The 25,386-nt window shown below is 39.3% G+C and overlaps 1 protein-coding gene across 7 annotated transcripts in view; it reads right to left on the bottom strand.

The window, feature by feature from the left end:
- The window catches only part of CD163 (CD163 molecule), a 145,316-nt gene that overhangs the window by 33,798 nt on the left and 86,132 nt on the right, over positions 1–25,386 (bottom strand). For 6 of the 7 annotated variants that reach the window (XM_063786268.1, XM_063786270.1, XM_063786266.1 and 3 more), the window contains exons 4-5: positions 22,894–22,994; positions 13,092–13,200 (exon numbers count right to left, since the gene is read on the bottom strand). In XM_063786268.1, coding sequence (XP_063642338.1) covers positions 13,092–13,200; positions 22,894–22,977 — 193 coding nt within the window. In that variant the 5' untranslated portion in view covers positions 22,978–22,994. The remainder of the gene's footprint in view (positions 1–13,091; positions 13,201–22,893; positions 22,995–25,386) is intronic. The other variant, XM_063786267.1, reaches the window with a different exon arrangement.

A 25,386-nucleotide genomic window follows, 5' to 3' on the forward strand; every position in this document is an offset into this window, starting at 1 on the left:
CTTTTTTTTTAATTATTATTATACTTTAAGTTTTAGGATACATGTGCACAACATGCAGGTTTGTTACGTATGTATACATGTGCAATGCTGGTGTGCTGTACCCATTAACTCGTCATTTAGCATTAGGTATAACTCCTAATGCTATCCCTCCCCCATCCCCCGACCCCACAACAGTCCCTGGAGTGGGATGTTCCCCTTCCTGTGTCCATGTGTTCTCATTGCTCAATTCCCACCTATGAGTGAGAACATGCGGTGTTTGGTTTTTTGTCCTTGCGATGGTTTGCTGAGAATGATGGTTTCCAGTTTCATCCATGTCCCTACAAAGGACATGAACTCATCATTTTTTATGGCTGCATAGTATTCCATGGTATATATGTGCCACATTTTCTTAATCCAGTCTATCATTGATGGACATTTGGGTTGGTTCCAAGTCTTTGCTACTGTGAATAGTGCCGCTATAAACGTACGTGTGCATGTGTCTTTATAGCAGCATGATTTATAATCCTTTGGGTATATACCCAGTAATGGGATGGCTGGGTCAAATGGTATTTCTAGTTCTAGATCCCTGAGGAATTGCCACTCTGACTTCCACAATGGTTGAATTAGTTTACAGTCCCACCAACAGTGTAAAAGCGTGCCTATTTCTCCACATCCTCTCCAGCACCTATTGTTTCCTGACTTTTTAATGATCACCATTCTAACTGGTGTGAGATGGTATCTCGTTGTGGTTTTGGTTTGCATTTCTCTGATGGCCAGTGATGATGAGCATTTTTTCATGTGTTTTTTGGCTGCATAAATGTCTTCTTTTGAGAAGTGTCTGTTCATATCCTTCGCCAATTTTTGATGGGGTTGTTTGTTTTTTTCTTGTAAATTTGTTTGAGGTCATTGCAGATTCTGGATATTAACCCTTTGTCAGATTAGTAGGTTGCGAAAATTTTCTCCCATTTTGTAGATTGCCTGTTCACTCTGATGGTAGTTTCTTTTGCTGTGCAGAAGCTCTTTAGTTTAATTAGATCCCATTTGTCTATTTTGCCTTTTGTTGCCATTGCTTTTGGTGTTTTAGATATGAAGTCCTTGCCCATGCCTATGTCCTGAATGGTATTGCCTAGGTTTTCTTCTAGGGTTTTTATGGTTTTAGGTCTAACATGTAAGTCTTTAATCCATCTTGAATTAATTTTTGTATAAGGTGTAAGGAAGGGATCCAGTTTCAGCTTTCTACATATGGCTAGCCAGTTTTCCCAGCAACATTTATTAAATAGGGAATCCTTTCCCCATTGCTTGTTTTTGTCAGGTTTGCCAAAGATCAGTTGGTTGTAGATATGCGACATTATTTCTGAGGGCTCTGTTCTGTTCCATTGATCTATATCTCTGTTTTGGTACCAGTACCATGCTGTTTTGGTTACTGCAGCTTTGTAGTATAGTTTGAAGTCAGGTAGCGTGATGCCTCCAGCTTTGTTCTTTTGGCTTAGGATTGACTTGGGGATGCGGGCTCTTTTTTGGTTCCATATGAACTTTAAAGTAGTTTTTTCCAATTCTGTGAAGAAAGTCATTGGTAGCTTGATGGGGATGGCATTGAATCTATAAATTACCTTGGGCAGTATGGCCATTTTCACGATATTGATTCTTCCTACCCATGAGCATGGAATGTTCTTCCATTTGTTTGTATCCTCTTTTATTACATTGAGCAGTGGTTTGTAGTTCTCCTTGAAGAGGTCCTTCACATCCCTTGTAAGTTGGATTCCTAGGTATTTTGTTCTCTTTGAAGCAATTGTGAATGGGAGTTCACTCATGATTTGGCTCTCTGTTTGTCTGTTATTGGTGTATAAGAATGCCTGTGATTTTTGTACATTGATTTTGTATCCTGAGACTTGGCTGAAGTTGCTTATCAGCTTAAGGAGATTTTGGGCTGAGATGAAGGGGGTTTCCTAGGTATACAATCATGTCATCTGCAAACAGGGACAATTTGACTTCCTCTTTTCCTAATTGAATACCCTTTATTTCCTTCTCCTGCCTAATTGCCCTGGCCAGAACTTCTAACACTATCTTGAATAGGAGTGGTGAGAGAGGGCATCCCAGTCTTGTGCCAGTTTTCAAAGGGAATGCTTCCAGTTTTTGCCCATTCAGTATGATATTGGCTGTGGGTTTGTCATAGATAGCTCTTATTATTTTGAGATACGTCCCATCAATAATTTATTGAGAGTTTTTAGCATGAAGCGTTGTTGAATTTTGTCAAAGGCCTTTTCTACATCTATTGAGATAATCATGTGGTTTTTGTCTTTGGTTCTGTTTATATGCTGGATTACATTTATCGATTTGAGTATGTTGAACCAGCCTTGCATCCCAGCGATGAAGCCCACTTGATCATGGTGGATAAGCTTTTTGATGTGCTGCTGGATTTGGTTTGCCAGTATTCTATTGAGGATTTTTGCATCAATGTTCATCAAGGATATTGGTCTAAAATTCTCTTTTTTTGTTGTGTCTCTGCCAGGCTTTGGTATCAGGATGATGCTGGCCTCATAAAATAATGAGTTAGGGAGGATTCCCTCTTTTTCTATTGATTGGAATAGTTTCAGAAGGAATGGTACCAACTCCTCCTTGTACCTCTGGTAGAATGTGGCTGTGAATCCACCTGCTCCTGGACTTTTTTTGGTTGGTAAGCTATTGATTATTACCACAATTTCAGAGCCTGTTATTGGTCTATTCAGAGATTGAACTTCTTCCTCATTTAGTCTTGGGAGGGTGTATGTGTTGAGGAATTTATCCATTTCTTCTAGATTTTCTAGTTTATTTGCGTAGAGGTGTTTGTAGTATTCTCTGATGGTAGTTTGTATTTCTGTGGGATTGGTGGTGATATCCCCTTTATCAATTTTTATTGCATCTATTTGATTCTTCTCTGTTTTCTTCTTTATTAGTCTTGCTAGCGGTCTATCGATTTTGTTGACGTTTTCAAAAAACCAGCTCCTGGATTCATTAATTTTTTGAAAGGTTTTTTGTGTCTCTATTTCCTTCAGTTCTGCTCTGATTTTAGTTATTTCTTGCCTTCTGCTAGCTTTTGAATGTGTTTGCTCTTGCTTTTCTAGTTCTTTTAATTGTGACATTATGGTGTCAATTTTGGATCTTTCCTGCTTTCTCTTGTGGGTATTTAGTGCTATAAATTTCCCTCTACACACTGCTTTGAATGTGTCCCAGAGATTCTGGTATGTTGTGTCTTTGTTCTCGTTGGTTTCAAAGAACATCTTTATTTCTGCCTTCATTTCATTATGTACCCAGTAGTCATTCAGGAGCAGGTTGTTCAGTTTCCACGTGGTTGAGCAGTTTTGAGTGAGTTTCTTAATCCTGAGTTCTAGTTTGATTGCACTGTGGTCTGAGAGACAGTTTGCTATGATTTCTGTTGATGCAGTTTCTTCCTAGCCTTGACGGTCTTTACATTTTGTCATTTTTTGGCAGTGGCTGGTACCAGTTGTTCCTTTCAATGTTTAGTGCTTCCTTCAGGAGCTCTTTTAGGGCAGTCCTGGTGGTGACAAAATCTCTCAGCATTTGCTTGTCTGTAAAGGATTTTATTTCTCCTTCACTTACGAAGCTTAGTTTGGCTGGATATGAAATTCTGGGTTGAAAATTCTTTTCTTTAAGAATGTTGAATATTGGCCCCCACTCTCTTCTGGCTTGTAGAGTTTCTGCCGAGAGATCCGCTGTTAGTCTGATGGGCTTCCCTTTGTGGGTAACCCGATCTTTCTCTCTGGCTGCCCTTAACATTTTTTCCTTCATTTCAACTTTGGTGAATCTGACAATTATGTGTCTTGGAGTTGCTCTTCTCGAGGAGTATCTTTGTGGTGTTCTCTGTATTTCCTGAATCTGAATGTTGGCCTGCCTTGCTAGATTGGGGAAGTTCTCCTGGATAGTACCCTGCAGAGTGTTTTCCAACTTGGTTCCATTCTCCCCATCACTTTCAGGTACACCAGACGTAGATTTGGTCTTTTCACATAGTCCCATATTTCTTGGAGGCTTTGTTTGTTTCTTTTTATTCTTTTTTCTCTAAACTTCCCTTCTCGCTTCATTTCATTCATTTTGTCTTCTATCACTGATAACCTTTCTTCCAGTTGATCACATCAGCTCCTGAGGCTTCTGCATTCTTCACGTAGTTCTCGAGCCTTGGCTTTCAGCTCCATCAGCTCCTTTAAGGACTTCTCTGCATTGGTTATTCTAGTTATCCATTCATCTATTTTTTTTTCACAGTTTTTAACTTCTTTGCCATTGATTTGAATTTCCTCCTGTAGCTCAGAGTATTTTGATCATCTGAAGACTTCTTCTCTCAGCTCATCAAAGTCATTCTCTGTCCAGCTTTGTTCCATTGCTGCTGAGGAGCTGCATTCCTTTGGAGTAGGAGAGGCACTCTGCTTTTTAGAGTTTCCAGTTTTTCTGCTCTGTTTTTTCCCCATCTTTGTGGTTTTATCTACTTTTGGTCTTTGATGATGGTGATGTACAGAAGGGTTTTTGGTGCGGATGTCCTTTCTGTTTGTTAGTTTTCCTTCTAACAGGACCCTCAGCTGCAGGTCTGTTGGAGTTTGCTAGAGGTCCACTCCAGACCCTGATTGCCTGTGTATCAGCAGCGGTGGCTGCAGAACAGCGGTGGCTGTAGAACAGCGGATCTTGGTGAACTGCAAATGCTGCTGCCTGATTGTTCCTCTGGAAGTTTTGTCTCAGAGGAGCACCCGGCCGTGTGAGGTGTCAGTCTGCCCCTACTGGGGGATGCCTCCCAGTTAGGCTGCTCAGGGGTCACAGACCCACTTTAGGAGGCAGTCTGCACATTCTCAGATCTCCAGCTGCATGCTGGGAGAACCACTACTCTCTTCAAAGCTGTCAGACAGGGACATTTAAGTCTGCAGAGGTTACTGCTGTCTTTTTGTTTGTCTGTGCCCTGCCCCCAGAGGTGGAGCCTACAGAGGCAGGCAGGCCTCCTTGAGCTGTGGTGGGCTCCACCCAGTTAGAGGTTCCGGGCTGCTTTGTTTACCTAATCGAGCCTGGGCAATGGCAGGCGCCCCTCCCCCAGCCTCGCTGCCACCTTGCAGTTTGATCTCAGACTGCTGTGCTAGCAATCAGCGAGACTCCATGGGTGTAGGACCCTCCGAGCCATGTGCGGGATATAATCTCCTGATGTGCTGTTTTTTAAGCCCGTTGGAAAAGTGCAGTATTAGGGTGGGAGTGACCTGATTTTCCAGGTGCCCTCTGTCACCCCTTTCTTTGACTGGGAAAGGGAACAACCTGACCTCTTGCGCTTCTCTAGTGAGGTAATGCCTCGCCCTGCTTTGGTTCGTGCACAGTGCGCTGCACCCACTGTCCTGCACCCACTGTCTGGCACTCCCTAGTGAGATGAACCCGGTACCTCAGATGGAAATGCAGAAATCACACGTCTTCTGCGTTGTTCATGCTGGGAGCTGTAGACCGGAGCTGTTCCTATTTGGCCATCTTGGCTCCACCCCTCCCAATTATATTTTTATATTTATTGTTTATCTTACTTGCTAGCCTTAAGATACCAGGATAGGAACTGTGTTTTTTTCAAAAAGATATCTACCAGTCCCTGCCAGATGCTAGGCTCAATATTACCTATTTTGTTGTTGTTGTTGACAATGTTGTTATTATTGCTGAGGTAAACAAGGACTACATGAAGAGGAGTTTTATATACCATGTTAAAGAATTATAATTTTATGCTGTAGGCAAGTAATGACATTAAATAGTTTGAAACATGAGTATTAAATTGCTTTGTCTTTTACATATCTCATCTTGGTAGCAACTTTGAGGATGATTGGTGGCCAGGGTAAAAATGGAAATAAGAGCAAGATTAAATGCAGTGAAAGTGAATATTATAGCAAAAATCTAATAGAATAAGAACCCGATTGAAAAGATATAGTAGAAAAATGGAAGAAATAGATTGGTGCAAAATTAAAAAGCTAGGTGAACAAGACATTTTCGCTTTTATTCAAAATGAAGAAACAGGAAGTGTGTTTACTGTCCCACCAGAAACAACTAAAAACAAAATCAAACATGTGTAACAATGATTTTCAAGACACTGAAAATGAGGCAACAAGAAGAGTTGTTGCCTGGATCTCAAAGATAGTGATCCATGAGAGATGAGAAGCTAAGCTGAGTTTACTGCCTTGAGATAGTTTCCAGGCTACCATGGAATAGGAAACCCAGAGAATGATCAGAGGAGTCTCAGAGTTGGGGAGAAGCAGCTGAGAATCTGGGAGACTAAGGTGGCTAGAATTCACAGCAAATAGTCCCACAGAGGAGAAACTTGCAAGAAGAAAGAGAGAGGGAGAGAAAGAGAGAGAGTAGGGAGGAGGCAAGGAGAGAGAGCTGAATATCTGTAGAGTCCCCTTTGAGTATTCAGCTGAGTATTGTTAAGTGCATGCATGTGAGCAAATCACTTGAGCCTGGGGAAAGAATAATGAAAGGATTAGAGTTACACACAGGGCCAGGAAAAGTGACTGTTCACATGGAAAACTCACAATTCATGGGGTATTGGGTACAGTTCACAGATGAGTCTTACCACAGTGGTGGGAAATAATTAGCCCTAGCTACTTGCTGATTAGATCCCACCTAACAAATTTTAAAGACAAGACCCAAAGAATCAAATTGTTTCCAAGAATATAACAGCATTCTAGACTAAACGTTAGAATATGTAAAGCAATAAAAATAATTTAAAACTCAGCGAAGTTTAGTTTACAATGTCTGGAATTAAACAAAATATTACTTAGTGCTATGGTCTAAATGTTTTGTGTCTCCTCAAAATTCATATGTTGAAATCCTAACCTCCAAGGTATTAGTAGGTAGGGCCTTTGGGAGATAATTAGGTCATGAGGGCTCTGCCTTCATGAATGGGGTTATTGCCCTCATGAAAGAGATCCCTGAGAGACAACTGATCCCTTTTGCCGTGTGAAGTACAGCTAAAAAATGTTAATCTATAACCCTGGAAGTGGACTCTCACCAGACACTGAATCTGACAGCATCTTGATCTTGAACTTCCAGCCTCCAAAACAAAGAAATAAATTGCTGTTTATAAAACTCGGAGTCTATGTTGTGTAGTTTCTTTTTTGGGGAGTTGGGGAGAGTGCTGATTATAATCTCAAAACATGCAATTACAAATGCCATAATCCTAAATGTTAAAATCCCAAAGTTCAAAATCCCTAAAGATCAACATCTCTGAAATCTAAAAATTCCTAACATCAAAAATTGCAAAAACTACAATTCAGAATGTTGAAATTCTGAAAGTTGAATTCTGGGGAACACATCAGTACATTTTTGGTTGCATACAGGATAGTTGCATTCTGTTGATTACAACACGTTAGGCGGAACTATTCCCTTGGTATTGTCTTTATTTGGAAATTAAATATAGTTTAAGGAGATGCAATTAAGTATGGGTGCGAAGTTGACAAGGGGTGGATTTATAGACATAATTTTAGGTGTCAACTTGATTGGATTAAGGATTCTAGACACTTGATAAAGCATTATTTTTCGTATGTCTGTAAGAGTGCTTCCAGACACATCCAAAATAATGGATAAGATTAGTGTGTGAGTCTGAGTGGACTAGGTGGGGAAGATCTTCCCTCAGCGCTGGCCTGCATCAAGGATCCAGAGAGAACAAATACAGAAGGAAAATTGGTCTCTCTTTGAGAGCTGGGACAGACTTTTCTTGTGCTACTTTGGACAGCAGAACTGCAGGCTCACTGGCCTTTCGACTTCAGCACTTACATCTGGAGTGGCTCCAGAATGCTAAGACTTTTGGTCTCAGACTGAGAGTTACACCATGGGCTCCCCTGGTGCTCAGGCCTTTGGACTTGGGCTGAGTCATGCTACAGTCATCCCATGGTCTTCAGTTTACAGAAAGCCTATCATGGGACTTCTCAGCCACGAAAATTATGCAAGCCAATTCCCCTAATAAATTCTTTCTCAATGTCTATATATATATATGTCTTACTGGATCCGCCTCTCTGAAGGACCCTGACTAATACAGATTTGGTATTGGGGAAGCCAAATTGATTCCTTCTTACGGTATTTTATGACACAGTGAAAGAGACTGTGAAATTTTACTCTTGTAAAATGTTGTGATTAAGTGTGCAAGTCTAGATAATGGCAAAAGATAAAGTTTAAAAGCTAATTGTTATTGGTGTTGTAAAAACAGAAAATAGGTTAATTTCAATAGCAGTGTTGGACAGTATATTCTTACAAATCTTATACCACGTGATTCTATTTATATAGAATTCTGGAAAGTGAAAATTAATCGACTGTAACTAGATGCAGTGGTTGCTTAGAGATGGATGGGAAGGAGTGCAAGGAAAGAATCACAATGAGGGGTAATCATGATGAAGTTTTTTGGAGTAATTGATATGTTCATTGTCTTGATTGTGTTGATAATTTCACAGGTATACACATACGTCAAAACTAAACTAATTGAACACTTTAAATACGTGCAGCTTATTGTATATTAACTATGCTCCAATAAAGATGTTTTTAAAAATCTTTGTGAGCTATTATTGGTGGAGGACAAAAGAAAGAGAGAAGTCCACCAGCAGCTCGATCTTTAAGGTTTACAACAATTGTGAAGTCAAACCCTCCAAAAAGGGCCAGGCCTGGGGGAAGCTGAAGACACAAAAATGTTGAGTAGACCTGTAGGTTAGCAGATGATTTACTCAGAAATCTGTGACATTTTTATGTGGGCATATTCATGGGGAATGAGAAAAAGAAGAGGAATAAATAAAGGGAATGGTATCAGATTTTGAAACTTGTTCTGAATTTTGGAATAGATTTGAGGCTTGTTAGTAATCTCATTGTGTCCCTTTTCGGAATAAAGTCACTAATTTTGTCAAAGTCAGATAGGTTTTTAATAGTGAAATAAGTTTCTGTATTGCTGTGTTGAAAATCTCTACATATAAATTGCAGGTGTATGGTATTATTATGTAAATTCTGGGACAAGCCCATGCCTTTTTCTTACTCAGTTTTCTACCACCCAACAAGACAGAATGTGTGCTCTCTTCTTAATTTGTCCAATATATAGCCTCTTTAGAATGCTGAGCAAACTGAAGTTCAACCTTTTTTCCTTAGGTTCAACCAATCACTGAATAACATTATTATTATTTTCTTTTTTTCTTATATACAGTAAAGTCTAGAGAGTTTACCAAAAAAAAAAAAAAAAAAAAAGCTGTTAGAACTAATAAATGAACTCGGTAAATTTGCAGGATACAAAAAACATTTTTTAAGGCTGCATTTCTTTATTTTATTTTTATTATTATTATTTGAGACACAGTCTCTCTCTGTCGCCCAGGGTGGAGTGCAGTGGCATGATCTTGGCTCACTGCAACCTCTGCCTCCCGGTTCAAGTGATTCTCTTGCCTCAGCCTCTGAGTAGGTGGGATTACAGGCGTGTGCCACAACGCCCAGCTAACTTTTGTATTTTTAGTAGAGAGGAGGTTTCACCATGTTGGCCAGGCGGGTCTCAAACTCCTGACCTCAAGTGATCTGCTTGCCTCGGCCTCCCAAAGTTCGGGGATTACAGGCGTGAGCCACCGCGCCCAGCCCTGACTCCTCTTACTCTTTAATTAACTCAATTTTGTTCTTATCTCAGATTATTTCCCCCTTACTATTCTAGTATGTTGAATACAAACTTAAGCTATGCATTTGGAAACTCAGTCATTTACAAGGAACATACAAAATGCGCACATTGGCATAATATGGCATATGCGTATTGCATATAATTCGTTCATTGTGGGCTGCTTATTGACTAATAGTTTTGATTTCATCATATTCGGATTTTTTTTGCCTGGTTCTAGTAATTGGATTTCTGTTTTGTTTGTGCCTTGTGACAAAGTTTGTGTCAAGTTCCATTCCAGGAGTTTGTTTTATTTGATCTACTTATGCTTTACTTGCTGCCTTGACTATCTCTACAGATGAATGGGTGATTTATGACTGGGAGTCTTGCTTTCCCAAAAATATTTATGGAAATAGAACATAGAGTAATAAGGAAGACCCTGAAGGGTGGCAAGCAGAGTAGTGATATAATCGAATTTCTGTTTTCAACGATGACTCCGACTACGGTATAAAAGAGAGTTCACAAAAGGGCAAAAGTATATGTAATAATGCCTTATAGAAGGGTCATATAGTGTTTAGTGACACTGAGATTTGGTAGAAATGATGGGATGTAGAGGTGGACTCACCAGTGTTTAATTATTACTGGAATAAATGACTGCCTAACTAGCCAAATAAAGTATATACATGTACCAATAATAATATTCCATTTCCCAAGGCTTATCATTGATTCAATTGTGTCCACTTGAAATCCAAAAGTAGAAGAAACAAAAAATAAATGCATATGTGTGTCAACCTAAATAACAAACAGAGGCTTTCTAGAAGAAAACGATATTTATTCAGGAATAGGGCATTGCAATGAGAATACACGTGCCATCGTAAACTTGTGCATGTTCAGGGAAGAAAGACGAAGGTTTTTAAAGAAAAAATGAGGAGGATTACCTGATTATTTTGATATAATTATTCTTGGCTACAAAGATCAATAACAGGGGTGATACCAATTCAAGGTTAGACAGGAAATGGCTGGACAGATGTCCTTGCAGAAGTATTTTTTTGTGTGTATGGATGTGATGGCCTTGTGTTTTTTGAAGTTTTTTGTGATAATTTTTGTTATCAGGCATTTATGCATGAGAACCCTCTCTTCACAGCCTTCCCAGCTCTATTTGTCAGGGTTTGTTCTGTTTTGGTTTGGTTTTCGTTTTTTTTTTTTTTTTTTGAAGAAACAAACAAACAAACAAAACACTAGCGACTCCATTTGGATTCTGAGAACTTTCTCATTTTCCCCTTTTGATCAAGATCTTTCTCCCAGGGATGAAGCCCACTTGATCATGGTGGATACGCTTTTTGATGTGCTGCTGGATTCGGTTTGCAAGTATTTTATTGAGGATTTTTGCATCAATGTTCATCAAGGATATTGGTCTAAAATTCTCTTTTTTGGTTGTGTCTCTGCCCGGCTTTGGTATCAGGATGATGCTGGCCTCATAAAATGAGTTAGGGAGGATTCCCTCTTTTTCTATTGATTGGAATAGTTTCAGAAGGAATGGTACCAGTTCCTCCTTGTACCTCTGGAAGAATTCGGCTGTGAATCCATCTGGTCCTGGACTCTTTTTGGTTGGTAAGCTATTGATTATTGCCACAATTTCAGAGCTTGTTATTGGTCTATTCAGAGATTCAACTTCTTCCTGGTTTAGTCTTGGGAGGGTGTCTGGATTAAGAAAATGTGGCACATATACACCATGGAATACTATGCAGCCATAAAAAATGATGAGTTCATGTCCTTTGTAGGGACATGGATGAAACTGGAAATCATCATTCTCAGTAAACTATCACAAGAACAAAAAACCAAACACCACATATTCTCACTCATAGGTGGGAATTGAACAATGAGAACACATGGACACAGGAAGGGGAACATCACACTCTGGGGACTGTTGTGGGGTGGGGGGAGTGGGGAGGGATAGCTTTAGGAGATATACCTAATGCTAAATGACAAGTTAATGGGTGCAGCACACCAGCATGGCACATGTATACATATGTAACTAACGTGCACATTGTGCACATGTACCCTAAAACATAAAGTATAATAATAATAAAATAAAATAAAATAAAAAGATCTTTCTCCAAAAGCATAATTGATCAATCATCTTATAGTTAGGTTTTGACGTCCCTCAGTGCTAGGATGAACCTGTTCTAGGTTGCTGGTCTAATCTCACACTGGAGGGAGTAAATGGAGGCTAACAGTTTCAAAACCCTTTTAGTAACATTAGAGCAAGAAGGGAGTTTTGAAGAAAGCGACTCTCAGGCTGTCTACCTGGATGGTGTTCATTACATAGTTTAATTTTGTCTATTCCATAGTTTTTTGTTATCATCTCGAAGTGTTAGGCCAGTATTATTTTGCCAGGAATTGTACTTCTGAAAAAAAATTAACAAGTAACAGATAAGAAGTTTTAAAAGGGAAAATACAAAGTAAAATTCATACTAATATGACAATCCAAGTTTGCATGATGGTTTTGAGCCATGAACCCAGGCTAAGAACAAAGAATTGTATAACAACTAACCATTATCTTTGCAAGTAAAAAAGTGGGCATTAAGAGCGGTAAGAGTCTCATTATGACATACAGTCTTATTGTGAAACCTTCAGAAAAGCTATCTACAGCATGGAAACATCAACTTCTCATCCTGGTTTGTAGGTGGAATTATGGAATTGGGTGGTTTGGTAACTTTCTTGTGACCAAAGCATCAAGCATGAGACTTATTCCTTAAAATTCATCTAGTTTCAGCTTATAGGAGTTCAGGAAGAGAGCAGTTCTTGTTTTTTAGCAATTCCATGGAAGAAAGCTGGATTGGGCTGGATGTGGCAGCTCATATCTGTGATCCCAGCACCTTGGGAGGCGGAGGCAGGTGGATCACTTGAGGTCAGGAGTTCAAGACCAGTCTGACCAACATGGTGAAACCCTGTCTCTACTAAAAACACAAAATTAGCTGGGTGGTGGCACATGCCTGTAATACCAGCTACTTTGGAGGCTGAGGCAGGAGAATGGCTTGAACCTGGGAGGCAGAGATTGCAGTGAGCTGATATGGTGCCATTGCACTCCAGCCAAGGCAAAAAGAGCAAAACTCTGTCTCAAAAAAAAAAAAAAGAAAGAAAGAGAAAGAAAGAAGAAAGAAAGAAAGAAAGAAAGAAAGAAAGAAAGAAAGAAAGAAAGAAAGAAAGAAAGAAGAAAAGAAAAGAAAACAGAAAAAGAAGGCTGGATTGGAGGAATCTAAAAGAATTCAGAATCTAGTCTAGTCCATAGTTAAACAACAAGAACTCAAAAACAATGCACAGAGATACAATCTAATAATAAGTATATTATAGCTTTTCTTTAGAAACATAACTTTCCCTAATACCATATAGGAATCTCAGATTTAAATAACTCTTTAGGCTAGGAAGGTAAACCAAGGCTGAGTTTACATTTTGCCTACAATTTTAAGGTTCCTGGCCCTTCCAGGAAGTGACCATTTTTACTCACTCACTGTAAGGCTGAGAATCATTGAAGTCAGGCATTCTATGCACATTTTCAAATATGATATTTTAGTCAAATCCTTGGTAATATAATCAATGTTTCCAACTGTATCCTGCTATAAAGAGAAGGCAGATTATTATTGGACTTATTCAACTAATTGTTATAAAAATAAAAACACTTATGAATAGTTTCCAAATTTTAGAGAGATCAGGTAGGGAGAAAAAGCAAATGCTTTTATCTTTGTTCATAAAAGTATACTTTACCAAATTGCTTTGTTTATATTGTAAACTATACATAGCTTAAAAGAGAAAATTTCCTTAAATATGGAAAACAAAATATTTAAGCAAATAATCAATGCTTTATTTTTTAATTTTATATAAGATCTTTTTAAATTTTTTTTAAATTTTTGTGGGTGCATAGTAGGCATATATGTTTGTGAGGCACATGGCATGTTTTGATACAGGCATGCAATGTGTAATAATCACATCATGGAGAATGGAGTATTCATCCCCTCAAACATTTATATTTTGTATTACAAGCAATCCAATTACACACTTTTAGTTATTTTAAAATGTACAATTAAGTTATTATTGACTATCAGCACCCTCTCGTGCTATCAAATAGTATGTCTTATTCATTCTTTCTAACTTTTTTCGTACCTATTAACCATCCCCACCTTACCCCCAGCTCCCCACTACTCTTCTCAGCCTCTGGTAACCATCCTTCTACCCTCTATATCCATGATTTCAATTGTTTTGACTCTTAGTTCCCACAAATAAGTGAGAACATGTTTGCTTTTCTGTGCCTGGGTTATTTCACTTAGCATAATGATCTTCAGTTCCATCCATGTTGTTGCAAAGTACAGAATCATGGCAGAATACTACTCCATTATGTATATGTACCAAATTTTCTCTATCCATTAATCTGCTGAGGGCCACTTAAGTTGCTTTCAAATCTTAGCTATTGTGGACAGTACTGCAACAAACATGGGAGTGCAAATACCTCTTCGATATGCTGATTTTCTTTCTTTTGGATGTGTGCCCAAAAGCAGTGGGATTGCTGGATCATATGGTAGCGCAATTTTTCATTTTGTGAGAAACCTCCAAACTGTTCTCCATAGTGGTTGTACTAATGTACATTCCCACCAACAATGTAGGAGTGTTCCCTTTTCTCCACTTTCTCATCAGCATTTATTGCCTGTTTTTTTTTATGTAAGCCTTTTTAACTGGTGTGAGATGATATCTCATTGTAGTTTTGATTTGCTTTCTCTTATGATCAATGATGTTGAACACCTTTTCATGTGCCTATTTGCCTTGTGTATGTTTCCTGAAAAATGTCTACAAATCTTTTGCCCATTTTTTGATCAGATTATTAGATTTTTTCCTACAGCTGTTTAAACTCCTTATATATTCTGGTAATTAATCCCCTGTCAGATAAGTAGTAAATATATTCTCCCATTTTGTGGGTTTTCTCTTCACTTTGTTGACTGTTTTCTTTACTGTGCAGAAGCTTTTTAACTTGATGTGATCCCATTTGTCTATTTATCCTTTGGTTGACTGTGCTTGTGGGGTATTGCTCAATAAAGTTTTGCCCAGACCAATGTCCTGAAGATTTTCCCTAATGTTTTCTTATGGCAGTTTTATAGTTTGAGGTCTTAGATTTAAGTCTTTAGTACTTTTTGATTTAATTTTTGTATACGGTGGGAGATGGGGGGCTAGTTTCATTCTTCTGGATATGAATATCCAGCTTTCTTAGCACCATTTATTGAAGGGACAGTTTTCCCTAGTGTATGTTCTTGGTACCTTTGTCAAAAATGAGTTCACTATAGGTGTTTGGATTTGCTTCTGGGTTCTCTTTTCTGTTCCATTGGTCTTTGTGTTTGTTTTCATGCCAGTGTGATGCTGTTTTGGTTACTACAGCTCTGTAATATAATTTGAAGTCAGGTAATGTGATTCCTCCAGTTTTATTCTTTTTGCTTAGGATAGCTTTGGCTATTCTGGCTCTTTTGTAGTTCCATATAAATTTTAGAATATGTTTCTATTTCTGTAAAGAATGCCATTGTTATCTTGATGTGGATTGCATTGAATATATAGATTGCTTTGGGTAGTGTGGAATTTTAGCAATATTGATTCTTCCCATCCATGAACCTGAAATATCTTCCAATTTTTTGGTGTTCTTTTCAATTTCTTTCATCACTGTTTTATAGTTTTCATTATAAAGATCTTTCACTCCTTTGGTTAAGTTAGTTCCTAGGTATTTAATTTTATTTGTGGCTACTGTAAATGAGATTACTTTTTTATTTCTTTTTTGGATTGTTTACGGTTGGCATATAGAAATGTTACTGATTTTTATATGTTGATTTCATATCCTGCAACTTTACTGAATTTGTTTATCAGTTCTAATATTTTTGGTGGAGTCTATAGGTATTTCCAAATATAAGACTATATCACCTGCAAACAAGAATGATTTGACTTCCTCTTTCCAATTTGGATACCCTTTGTATCTTTCTCTTGTTTGATTGCTCTAGCTAGGACTTCCCGTACTATGTCAAATAATAGTGGTGACAGTGGGCATCCTTGTCGTCTTCCAGATTACAGATGAAAGGCTTTCAGTTTTTCACCATTCAGTATGATACTAGCTGTGGGTCTGTCAAATATGGCTTTCATTATGTTGAGATATGGTTCTTCTGTAACCAGTTTTTTGAGAGTTTTTGTCATAAGGGATGTTGAATTTTATCGAATGCTTTTTCAGCATCAATTGAAATGGTCATATGGTTTTTATCCTTTATTCTGTTGATATGGTGTATCACATTGATTTGCATATGCCTAACCACCCTTTCATTCAAGAGATAAAACCCACGTGGTCATGATGAATGGTCTTTCTAACATATTATTAAATTCCATTTGCTAGTATTTTGCTGAGAATTGTTCCATCAATATTCATTAGTGATATTGGCCTGTAGCTTTCTTTTTTTGATGTGCCTTTGTCTGGTTTTTGTATCAGGGTAATACTGGCCTCATATAATTAGTTTGGAAGTATTCTCTCCTCCTCTATTTTTCAGAATAGTTTGAGTAGAATTGGTATTAGTTCTTCAAATGTTTGGTACAATTCAGCAGTGAAGCCATCAGATTCTGGGCTTCTCTTTAGGGGAAGACTGTTTATTATGGCTTCAATCCCATTACTTGTTATTGGACTTTTCAGATTTTGGATTCCTTCCTGGTATAATATTGCTAGATTGTATGTGTGTAGGAATTTGTCCCTTTCTTCTAGATTTTCCATCCCTTTGCATTTGGTTGCTTACAGTAGCCACTAATGATACTTTGAATTCCTGCAGTATTGGTTGTAATGTCTGCTTTTTCATTTCTTATTTTATTTTGATGTTCTTTCTTTTTTCCTTAGTCTGTTTAAAGGTTTATGAATTGTGTTTAAATTTTCTTTCTGGTTTTTGTTTTTATTTTACTTTGAGTTCTAGGGTACATGTGCACAACGCGCAGGTTAGTTACATATGTATACATGCGCCATGTTGGTGTGCTGCACCCATTAACTCGTCATTTACATTAGGTATATCTCCTAATGCTATCCCTCCCCCCTCCCCCCATCCCACAACAGGCCCCGGTGTGTGATGTTCCCCTTCCTGTGTCCAAGTGTTCTCATTGTTCAATTCCCACCTCTGAGTGAGAACAAAACAGCAACTTTTTGTTTCATTAATCTTTTATATTGTTTTCTTTATTTCAATTTCATTTATTCTTGCTCTAATCTTCATTATCACTTTCCTTTTTTACCTCAAATTTTTATTTTTTGTTCTGGGGTATATGTGCAGGATGTACAGGTTTGTTACATAAGTAGACATATGCCATAGTGGTTTGCACACCTGTCAACCCATTACCTAGGTATTAAGCCCAGCATGCATTAGCTGTTTTTCCTAATACTCTCCCTGCCCCCACCCCACTGCCTGACAGGCCCCAGTGTATGTTGCTCCCATCCCTGTGTCCATGTGATCTCACTGTTCAGCTCCCACTTATAAATGAGAACATGCGATGTTTGGTTTTCTGTTCTTGCATTAGTTTGCTGAAGATAATGGCTTCCAGCTTCATCCATGTCCCTGCAAAGGACATGATCTCTTTCCTTTTTAGGGCTGTATAGTATTCCATGGTGTATATGTACCACACTTTATTTATCCAATCTATCGTTAATGGGCATTTGGGTTGATTCCATGTTATTATTGTGAATAGTGTTGCAATGAACATACATGTGCATGTATCTTTGTAAAAGAATAATTTATATTCCTTTAGGTATATAATCAGTAATGGGATTGCTGGGTCAAATGGTATTTCTGGTTCTAGATCTTTGAGGAATCACCACACCATCTTCCACAATGGTTGAACTAATTTGCATTCCCACCAACAGTGTAAAAGTGTTCCTATTACTCCACAACCTCACCAGCATCTGTTGTTTCTTGACTTTCTAATAATGGCCATTCTGACTGGCATGAGACAGTATCTCATTGTGGTTTTGATTTGCATTTGTCTAATGATAGTGATGTTGAGCTTTTTTTCATATGTTTGTTGGCTGCATGAATGTCTTCTTTTGAGAAGTGTCTGTTCATGTCCTTTCCCCACTTTTTAATGGTTTTTCTTTCTTGTAAATTTGTTTGAGTTCCTTGTAGATTCTGGATATTAGACCTTTATCAGATGGCTAAATTGCAGATTTCTCCCACTCTGTAGGTTGCCTGTTCACTCTGATGATAATCTGTCTTGCTCTACAGAAGTTCTTTAGTTTAGTTAGATCCCATTTGTCAATTTTTGCTTTTGTTGCAATTGCTTTTGGTGATTTCATCATGAAATCTTTGCTCATGCTTATGTCCTGAATTGTATTGCCTAGATTTTCTTCTAGGGTTTTTACAGTTTTGGGTTTTACATTTAAGTCTTTAATCCATCTTAAGTTAATTTTTGTATAAGGTGTGAAGAAGGGGTCCAGTTTCAATTTTATGCAGATGGATAGCCAGTTTTCCCAGCACCATTTGTTAAATAGGGAATCCTTTCCCCATTGCTTGTTTTGGTCAGGTTTGTCAAAGATTAAGTGGTTGTAGATGGGCGATCTTATTTCTGAGTTCTCTATTCTGTTCCATTGGTCTATGTGTCTGTTTTTGTACCAGTACCATGCTGTTTTGGTTATTGTAGCCTTATAGTATAGTTTGAAGTCCTGTATGGTGATGCCTCCAGCTTTGTTCTTTTTGCTTAGAATTGTCTTGGCTACACAGGCTCTTTTTCAGTTCCATAGGAAATTTAAAGTAGTTTTTTCTAATTCTGTGAAGAATATCAATGGTACTTTAGTGGGAATAGCATTGAATTGATAAATTACTTTGGGCAGTATGGCCATTTTCACAATACTGATTCTTCCTATCCATGAGCATGGAATATTTTTCCATTTGTTTGTGTCCTCTCTGGTTTCCTTGAGCAGAGATTTGTAGTTCTCCTTGAAAAGATCCTTCATTTCCCTTGTTACCTGTATTCCTAGGTATTTTGTTATCTTTGTAGCAACTGTGAATGGGAGTTCACTCATAATTTGGCTTTCTGCTTGCCTGTTGTTGGTGTATAGGAATGCTTGTGACTTCTGCACAATGATTTTGTATCCTGAGATTTTGCTGAAGTTGTTTATCAGCTTAGGAAGCTTTTGGGCTGAGACAGTGGGGTTTTCTAGATATGCAATCATGTCATCCGCAAACAAAGAAATTTTGACTTCCTCCCTTCCTATCTGAATACTCTTTATTTCTTTCTCTTGCCTGATTGCCCTGGCCAGAACTTCCAAAACTATATTGAATAGGTGTGGTGAGAGAGGGCATCCTTGTCTGTGCTGGTTTTCAAGGGGAACCCTTCCAGCTTTTGCCCATTCAGTATGATATTGGCTGTGGATCTGCCATAAGCGGCTCTTATTATTTTGAGGTATGTTCCTTCGATACCTAGTTTGTTGAGAGTTTTTAACATGAAAGTATGTTGAATTTTATCAAAGGCTTATTCTGTGACTATTGAGATAATCATGTGTTTTTTGTCTTTAGGTCTGTTTATGTGACAAATCACGTTTATTGATTTATGTATGTTGAACCAGCCTTTCATTCTGGAAATGAAGCCTACTTGATTGTGGTGGATAAGCTTTTTGATGTGCTGCTGGATTCAATTCGCAGTATTTTATTGAAAATTTTTCCATCAGTGTTCATCAGGAATATTGGCCTGAAGTTTTCCTTTTTTGTTGTACCTCTGCCTGATTTTGTTATCAGGATGATTCTGGCCTCATAGAATGAGTTATGGAGGAATTCCTCATTTCCAATTGCTTGGAATAGTTTCAGAAGAAATGGTATCAGCTCCTCTTTGTATTTCTGGTAGAATTCAGCTGTAAATCCTTCTGGTCCTGGGCTTTTTGTTGTGTTGTTGGTAGGCTATTTGTTACTGCCTCAATTTTGGAACTTGTTATTGGTCTATCCAGGGATTCAAATTCTTCCTGGTTCAGTCTTGGGAGGGTGTATATGTACAGGAATATACCCATTTGTTCTAGATTTTCTAGTTTATTTGCATAGAGCTGTTTAAAATATTCTCTGATGGTTGTTGTATTTCTGTGGGGTGAGCAGTGATATCCCTTTTATCATTTTTTATTGTGTCTATTTGATTCTTCTCTCCTTTCTTCTTTCTTAGTCTAGCTAGCAGTCTATTTTATTAATTTTTTCCAAAAAATCATCTTCTGGATTCATTGGTTTTTTTTGTCAGTCTCCTTCAGCTCCTCTCTGATCTTGGTTATTTCTTGTCTTCTGCTAGCTTTGAGTTTTGCTTGCTCTTGGTTCTCTAGTACTTTTAGTTGTGATGCTAGGGTGTCAATTTGAGATCTTTCTAGTTTTTTGATGTGAGCATTTAGTGCTATAAATTTCTCTTTTAACACTGCTTTAGCTACATCCCAGAGATTCTGGTACATTTTCTCTTTGTTTTCGTTGGTTTCAAAGAACTTCTTAATTTCTGTCTTAATTTCATGATTTACCCAGGAGTCATTCAGGAAGGTTGTTCAATTTCCATGTAGTTGTATAATTTTGAGTGAGCTTCTTACTCTTGAGTTTAATTTGATTGCACTGTGGTCTGAGAGACTGTTTGTTATGATTTCAGTTATTTTGCATTTGCTGAGGAGTGATTTGCTTCCAATTATGTGATTAATTTTAGAGTGAGTGACACAAAGAAGAAAATGTATTCTGTTGTTTTGGTGTGGGAAGATCTGTAGATATCTATCAGGTCAACGTGGTCCAGAGCTGAATTCAAGTCCTGAATATCTTTGTTAATTTTCTGACTCAAAAATCTGTCTAATATTGACAGTGTGGTGTTAAAGTCTTCCACCATTATTGTGTAGGAGTCTAGGTCTCTTTGTAGGTCACTAAGAACTTGCTTTATGAATCTGGGTGCTCCTGTATTGGGTGCATATACATTTAGGATAGTTAGCTTTTCTTGTTGAATTGACCCCTTTACCAATATGTAATGCCCTTTTTTGTCTTTTTTGATCTTTGTGGGTTTAAAGTCTATTTTGTCAGAAAGTAGGATTGCAACCCCTGCTTTTTTCTGTTTTCCATTTGCTTGGTAAATTTTCCTCCATCCTTTTATTTTGAGTCTATATGTGTCCTTGCATTTGCAATGGGTCTCTTGAATACAGCACACCAATGGATTTTGACTCTATTTAGCTTTCTACTCTGTGTCTTTTAATTTGGGCATTTAGCTATTTTACATTTAAGGCTAATATTGTTATGTGTAAATTTGATTTTGACATCATGATGCTAGTTGGTTATTTTGCAGATTTGTTTATGTGTTTGCTTCATAGTGTCACTGATCTGTATATTTCAGTGTGTTTTCTGTAGTGGCTGATAACAGTGTTTCTTTTCCATATTTAATGCTTCCTTCAGGAATGCTTGCAAAGCAGGCCTGGTGGTGAAAAATTCCCTCAGCATTTGCTTGTCTGAAAAATATTTTATATCTGTTTCATTTATGAAGCTTAGTTTGGCAGGGTATTAAATTCTAGGTGGAAAATTCTTTCTTTAAGAATGTTAAAATTGGCCCCCAATCTCTTCTGGCTTGTAGGGTTTCTGCTGAGAGGTTTGCTGTTAGTCTGATGAGCTTCCCTTTATAGGTGACCTGGCCCTTCTCTCTGGCTGGCCTTAACATTTTTTCCTTCATTTCATTCTTGGAGAATCTGATGATTATGTGTCTCGGGGTTGATCTCATGGAGTATTTTACTGAGTTTCTCTGGATTTCCTGAATCTGATTGATAGCCTGTGTTGCTAGGTTAGGGAATTTCTTCTGGATGATATCCTGAAGTGTGTTTTCCAACTTGGTTCCATTCTCCCCATCTCTTTCACATACCCCTATCATTTGTACGTTCAGTCTTTTAACATAGTTCCATAGTTCTCAGAGGTTTTGCTCATTCCTTTTCCTTCTTTTTTCTCTAATCTTGTCTGTCTGCCTTATTTCAGGAAGACAGTATTCAAGCTCTTATATCTTTCTTTCACTTGGTCTATTCAGCTATTGATACTTGTATTTGCATTATGAAGTTCTCGTGTTGTGTTTTTCAGCTCCATTGGGTGATTTATGTTCCTCTCCAAACTGGTTATTCTGGTTAACAGCTCCTGTAATGTTTATCACAGTTCTTAGCTTCTTTGCAGTGCATTAGAACATAATCCTTTAGCTCAGCAAAGTTCATTATTACCCATCTTCTGTATCCTACTTCTGTCAATTCATCCATCTCAGCCTCAGCCAGTTCTGTACTCTTGCTGGAGACATGTTACTACCTTTTGGAGGAGAAGAGGCACTCTGGCTTTTTGAGTTCTCATCATTTTTGCAATGATTCTTTTTCATCATTGTGGGTTTACCTACCTTTGATCTTTGAAGTTGCTGATTTTTGGAAGGGGTTTTTGTGGTGTCTTTTTGTTGATGTTGTTGCATTTTGTTTGTTTTTCCTTTAGCAGTCAGGCCTCTCTTCTGTAGAGCTGCTGCAGTTTTCTCACGATCTACTCTAGCCCCTATTCACCTGGGTCCTTCCTGTCCCTGGAGATATTGCCAGTGAAGGCTACAGACCAGTGAAGATGTCAGCCTGCTCCTTCTTGTGGGAGCTCTTTCCCAGGGGGGCACTGGCCTGATGCAGGCCAGAACGCTCCTGTACAAGGTGTTCTGGAGACTCCTGTTGGGAGGTCTCACTCAAAGAGGAAAAGCAGGGTCAGAGATCCACTTAAATAAGCAGTGTGTCTGACCCTTGACAGGATGGGTGTATTGAACTTGGGGAAATCACCCTTGTCTGGGCTGCCCTGACTCTCCAGACCCAGCAAGCAGAAAAGACTAAGATCATTGATCCACAATACTGCAGCTGCTCCTCTTCCTAGGGGCTCCCCTCAGAATTGCCAGTGTTCCGTCCATAAATCACTGGCTGGGGATGCTGAGGTTCCCACAGGGAGGCCCCACCCAGTGAGGAGGAGTGGATCTGAGTCCTTCCCCATCTCACTGGTGCCAGTGGCAAGGGAAAGTGGCTGACTGGAGCCACAATGGTGGCAGCTGCCACTCTCCCTGGGGAACTCAGTCTTCTAAGGCAGTTTCTAGCTGGTAGTGCTGGCTGGGGGAGGATTCCAAGCTAGTGGGTTTTGGCTTGTGGAGTTCTATGGAAGCAAGGCCACTTGGCTCCCTGGCTTCAGCCCCCTCCTTATGAAAGTGGACAGATATCTTCCTCATGGGATTTCTGAGAGCTGGAGTATGCTAACACTCCTGTGTCTCAGTGCCTGTTCAAAGTGGCCACCCACCTGAGCAACTGCCATGATTCTGCATAGCTTTGTGCTTAGGATCCAAGGCTTTGGTAGCATGTGCTCAGGAGAGGACTTCCTCATCTGCGAGTTGCAAGGATCTGTAGGAAAAACTTCATTTTCAGTAAGGGAAAGCACAGTCCCTCACTGTCTCCTTTGGCTGGGGGAGGGAACTACTTTTGCATGTGCAGCTTCTGGGTTGGACCTTGCTTCACCCTGTTGTTGCTTGCTCTCCACCCAGCCAGTCCCAATAAGAGAACTTTAATACCTCAATTCAAGATGCAGAGTTCACTCACAGTTTCCATCTTATATGGTTTGGCTATGTCCCCACCCAAATCTCAACTTGAATTGTATCTTCCAGAATTCCCACGTGTTATGGGACCGACCCAGGGGGAGGTAATTGAATCATGGGGACCAGTCATTCCCATGCTATTCTCATGATAGTGAATAAGTTTCACGAGATCTGATAGGTTTATCGGGGGTTCTGCTTTTTCTTTTTCCCATTTTTCTCTTGCCACTGCCATGTAAGAAGTGCCTTTTGCCTCCCACCATGATTCTGAGGCTTCTCTAGCCATGTGGAATTGTAAGTCCAATTAAACCTCTTTTTCTTCCCAGTCTCAGGTATACGTTTAACAGCAGCATGAAAACAGACTAATATAGTAAATTTCTGCCAGTGGAGTGGGGCATTGCTTAGAAGATACCCAAAAACGTAGAAGTGAGTTTGGAACTGGGTAATAGCAGAGGTTGAAACTGTTTGGAGTGCTCAGAAGAAGAGAGAAAAATGTGGGAAAGTTTGGAAACTCCTAGAGACATTTTGAATGGCTTTTCCCAAAATGCTGATAGCAATATGGACAATAAGGTCCATGCTGAGGTCTCGGATGGAGATGAGGAACTTGTTGGAATTGGAGTAAAGGTAATTCTTGTTATGTTTTAGCAAAGAAACTGGAGGCATTTTGCCCCTGCCCTAGAGATTTGTGGAACTTTGAACTTGAGAGATGATTTAGGGTACCTGGTGAAAGAAATTTCTAAGCAGCGGGGTTCCAGTTCCAAGATGGCTGAATAGGAACAGCTCCAGTCTACAGCTCCCAGCTTGAGTGATGCAGAAGATGGGTGATTTCTGCATTTCCAACTGAGGTAGTGGGTTCATCTCACTGGGGCTTGTCGGACAGTGGGTGCAGCCCACAGACTGTGAACCAAAGCAGGGCGGGGCATCACCTCACCCAGGAAGCACAAGGGGTCAGGGAATTCCCTTTCCTAGCCAAGGGAAGCCAAGACAGATGGTACCTGGAAAACTGGGACATTCCCACCCTAATACTGCACTTTTCCAACAGTCTTAGCAAATGGCATATCAGGAGATTATATCCTGCACCTGGCTCGAAGGGTCCAATGCCCACAAAGCCTTGCTCACTGCTAGCACAGCAGTCTGAGATCGAACTGCAAGGTGGCAGCGAGGCTGGGGGAGGGGCGTCCACCATTGCTGAGGCTTGAGTAGGTAAACAATGTGGCCGGGAAGCTCAAACTGGGTGGAGCCCACCGCAGCTCAAGGAGGCCTGCTTACCTCTGTAGACTCCACCTCTTGAGCAGGGCATAGCTGAGCAAAAGGCAGCAGAAACTTCTGCAGACTTAAACGTCCCTGTCTGAGAGCTTTGAAGAGAGTAGTGGTTCTCCCAGCATGGAGTTTGAGATATGAGAACGGACAGACTGCCTTTTCAAGTGGGTCCCTGACCACTGAGTACTCTAACTGGGAGACACCTACCAGTAGGGGCCGACTGACACCTCATAGATCTGGGCACCCCTCTGAGACGAAGCTCTCAGAGGAACGATCAGGCAGCAACATTTGCTGTGCTGCAATATTTGCTGTTCTGCAGCCTCCACTGGTGATACCCAGGCAAACAGGGTCTGGAGTGGACCTCCAGCAAACTTCAACAGACCTGCAGCTGAAGGTCCTGATGGTTAGAAGGAAAACTAACAAACAGAAAGGACATCCACACCAAAACCCCATCTGTACGTCACCATCATCAAAGATCAAAGGTAGACAAACCACAAAGATGGGAGAAACCAGAGCAGAAAAGCTGAAAATTCTAAAAATCAGAGTGCCTCTTCTCCTCCAGAGGAATGCAGCTCCTCACCAGTAATGGAGCAAAGCTGGACAGAGAATGACTTTGGACAAGTTGAGAGAAGAAGGCTTCAGATGATCCATAATAAAAAATATCTAAAGGAGGATGTTTGAACCCATCACAAAGAAGCTAAAAACTTTGAAAAAAGATTAGTCGAACGACTACCTAGAATAAACAGTGTAGAGAAGACCTTAAATGACCTGATGGAGCTGAAAACCATAGCACGAGAACTATGTGATGCATGCACAAGGTTTAGTAGCCAATTGATCAAGTGGAAGAAAGGGTATCAGTGATTGAAGATCAAATGAATGAAATGAAGTGAGAAGAGAAGTTTAGAGAAAAAAGAGTAAAAAGAAATGAACAAAGCCTCCAAGAA

Source organism: Pan troglodytes, chromosome 10 (genome assembly GCF_028858775.2).
Source record: "Pan troglodytes isolate AG18354 chromosome 10, NHGRI_mPanTro3-v2.0_pri, whole genome shotgun sequence".
NCBI classification, from domain to species: Eukaryota; Metazoa; Chordata; class Mammalia; order Primates; family Hominidae; genus Pan; species Pan troglodytes.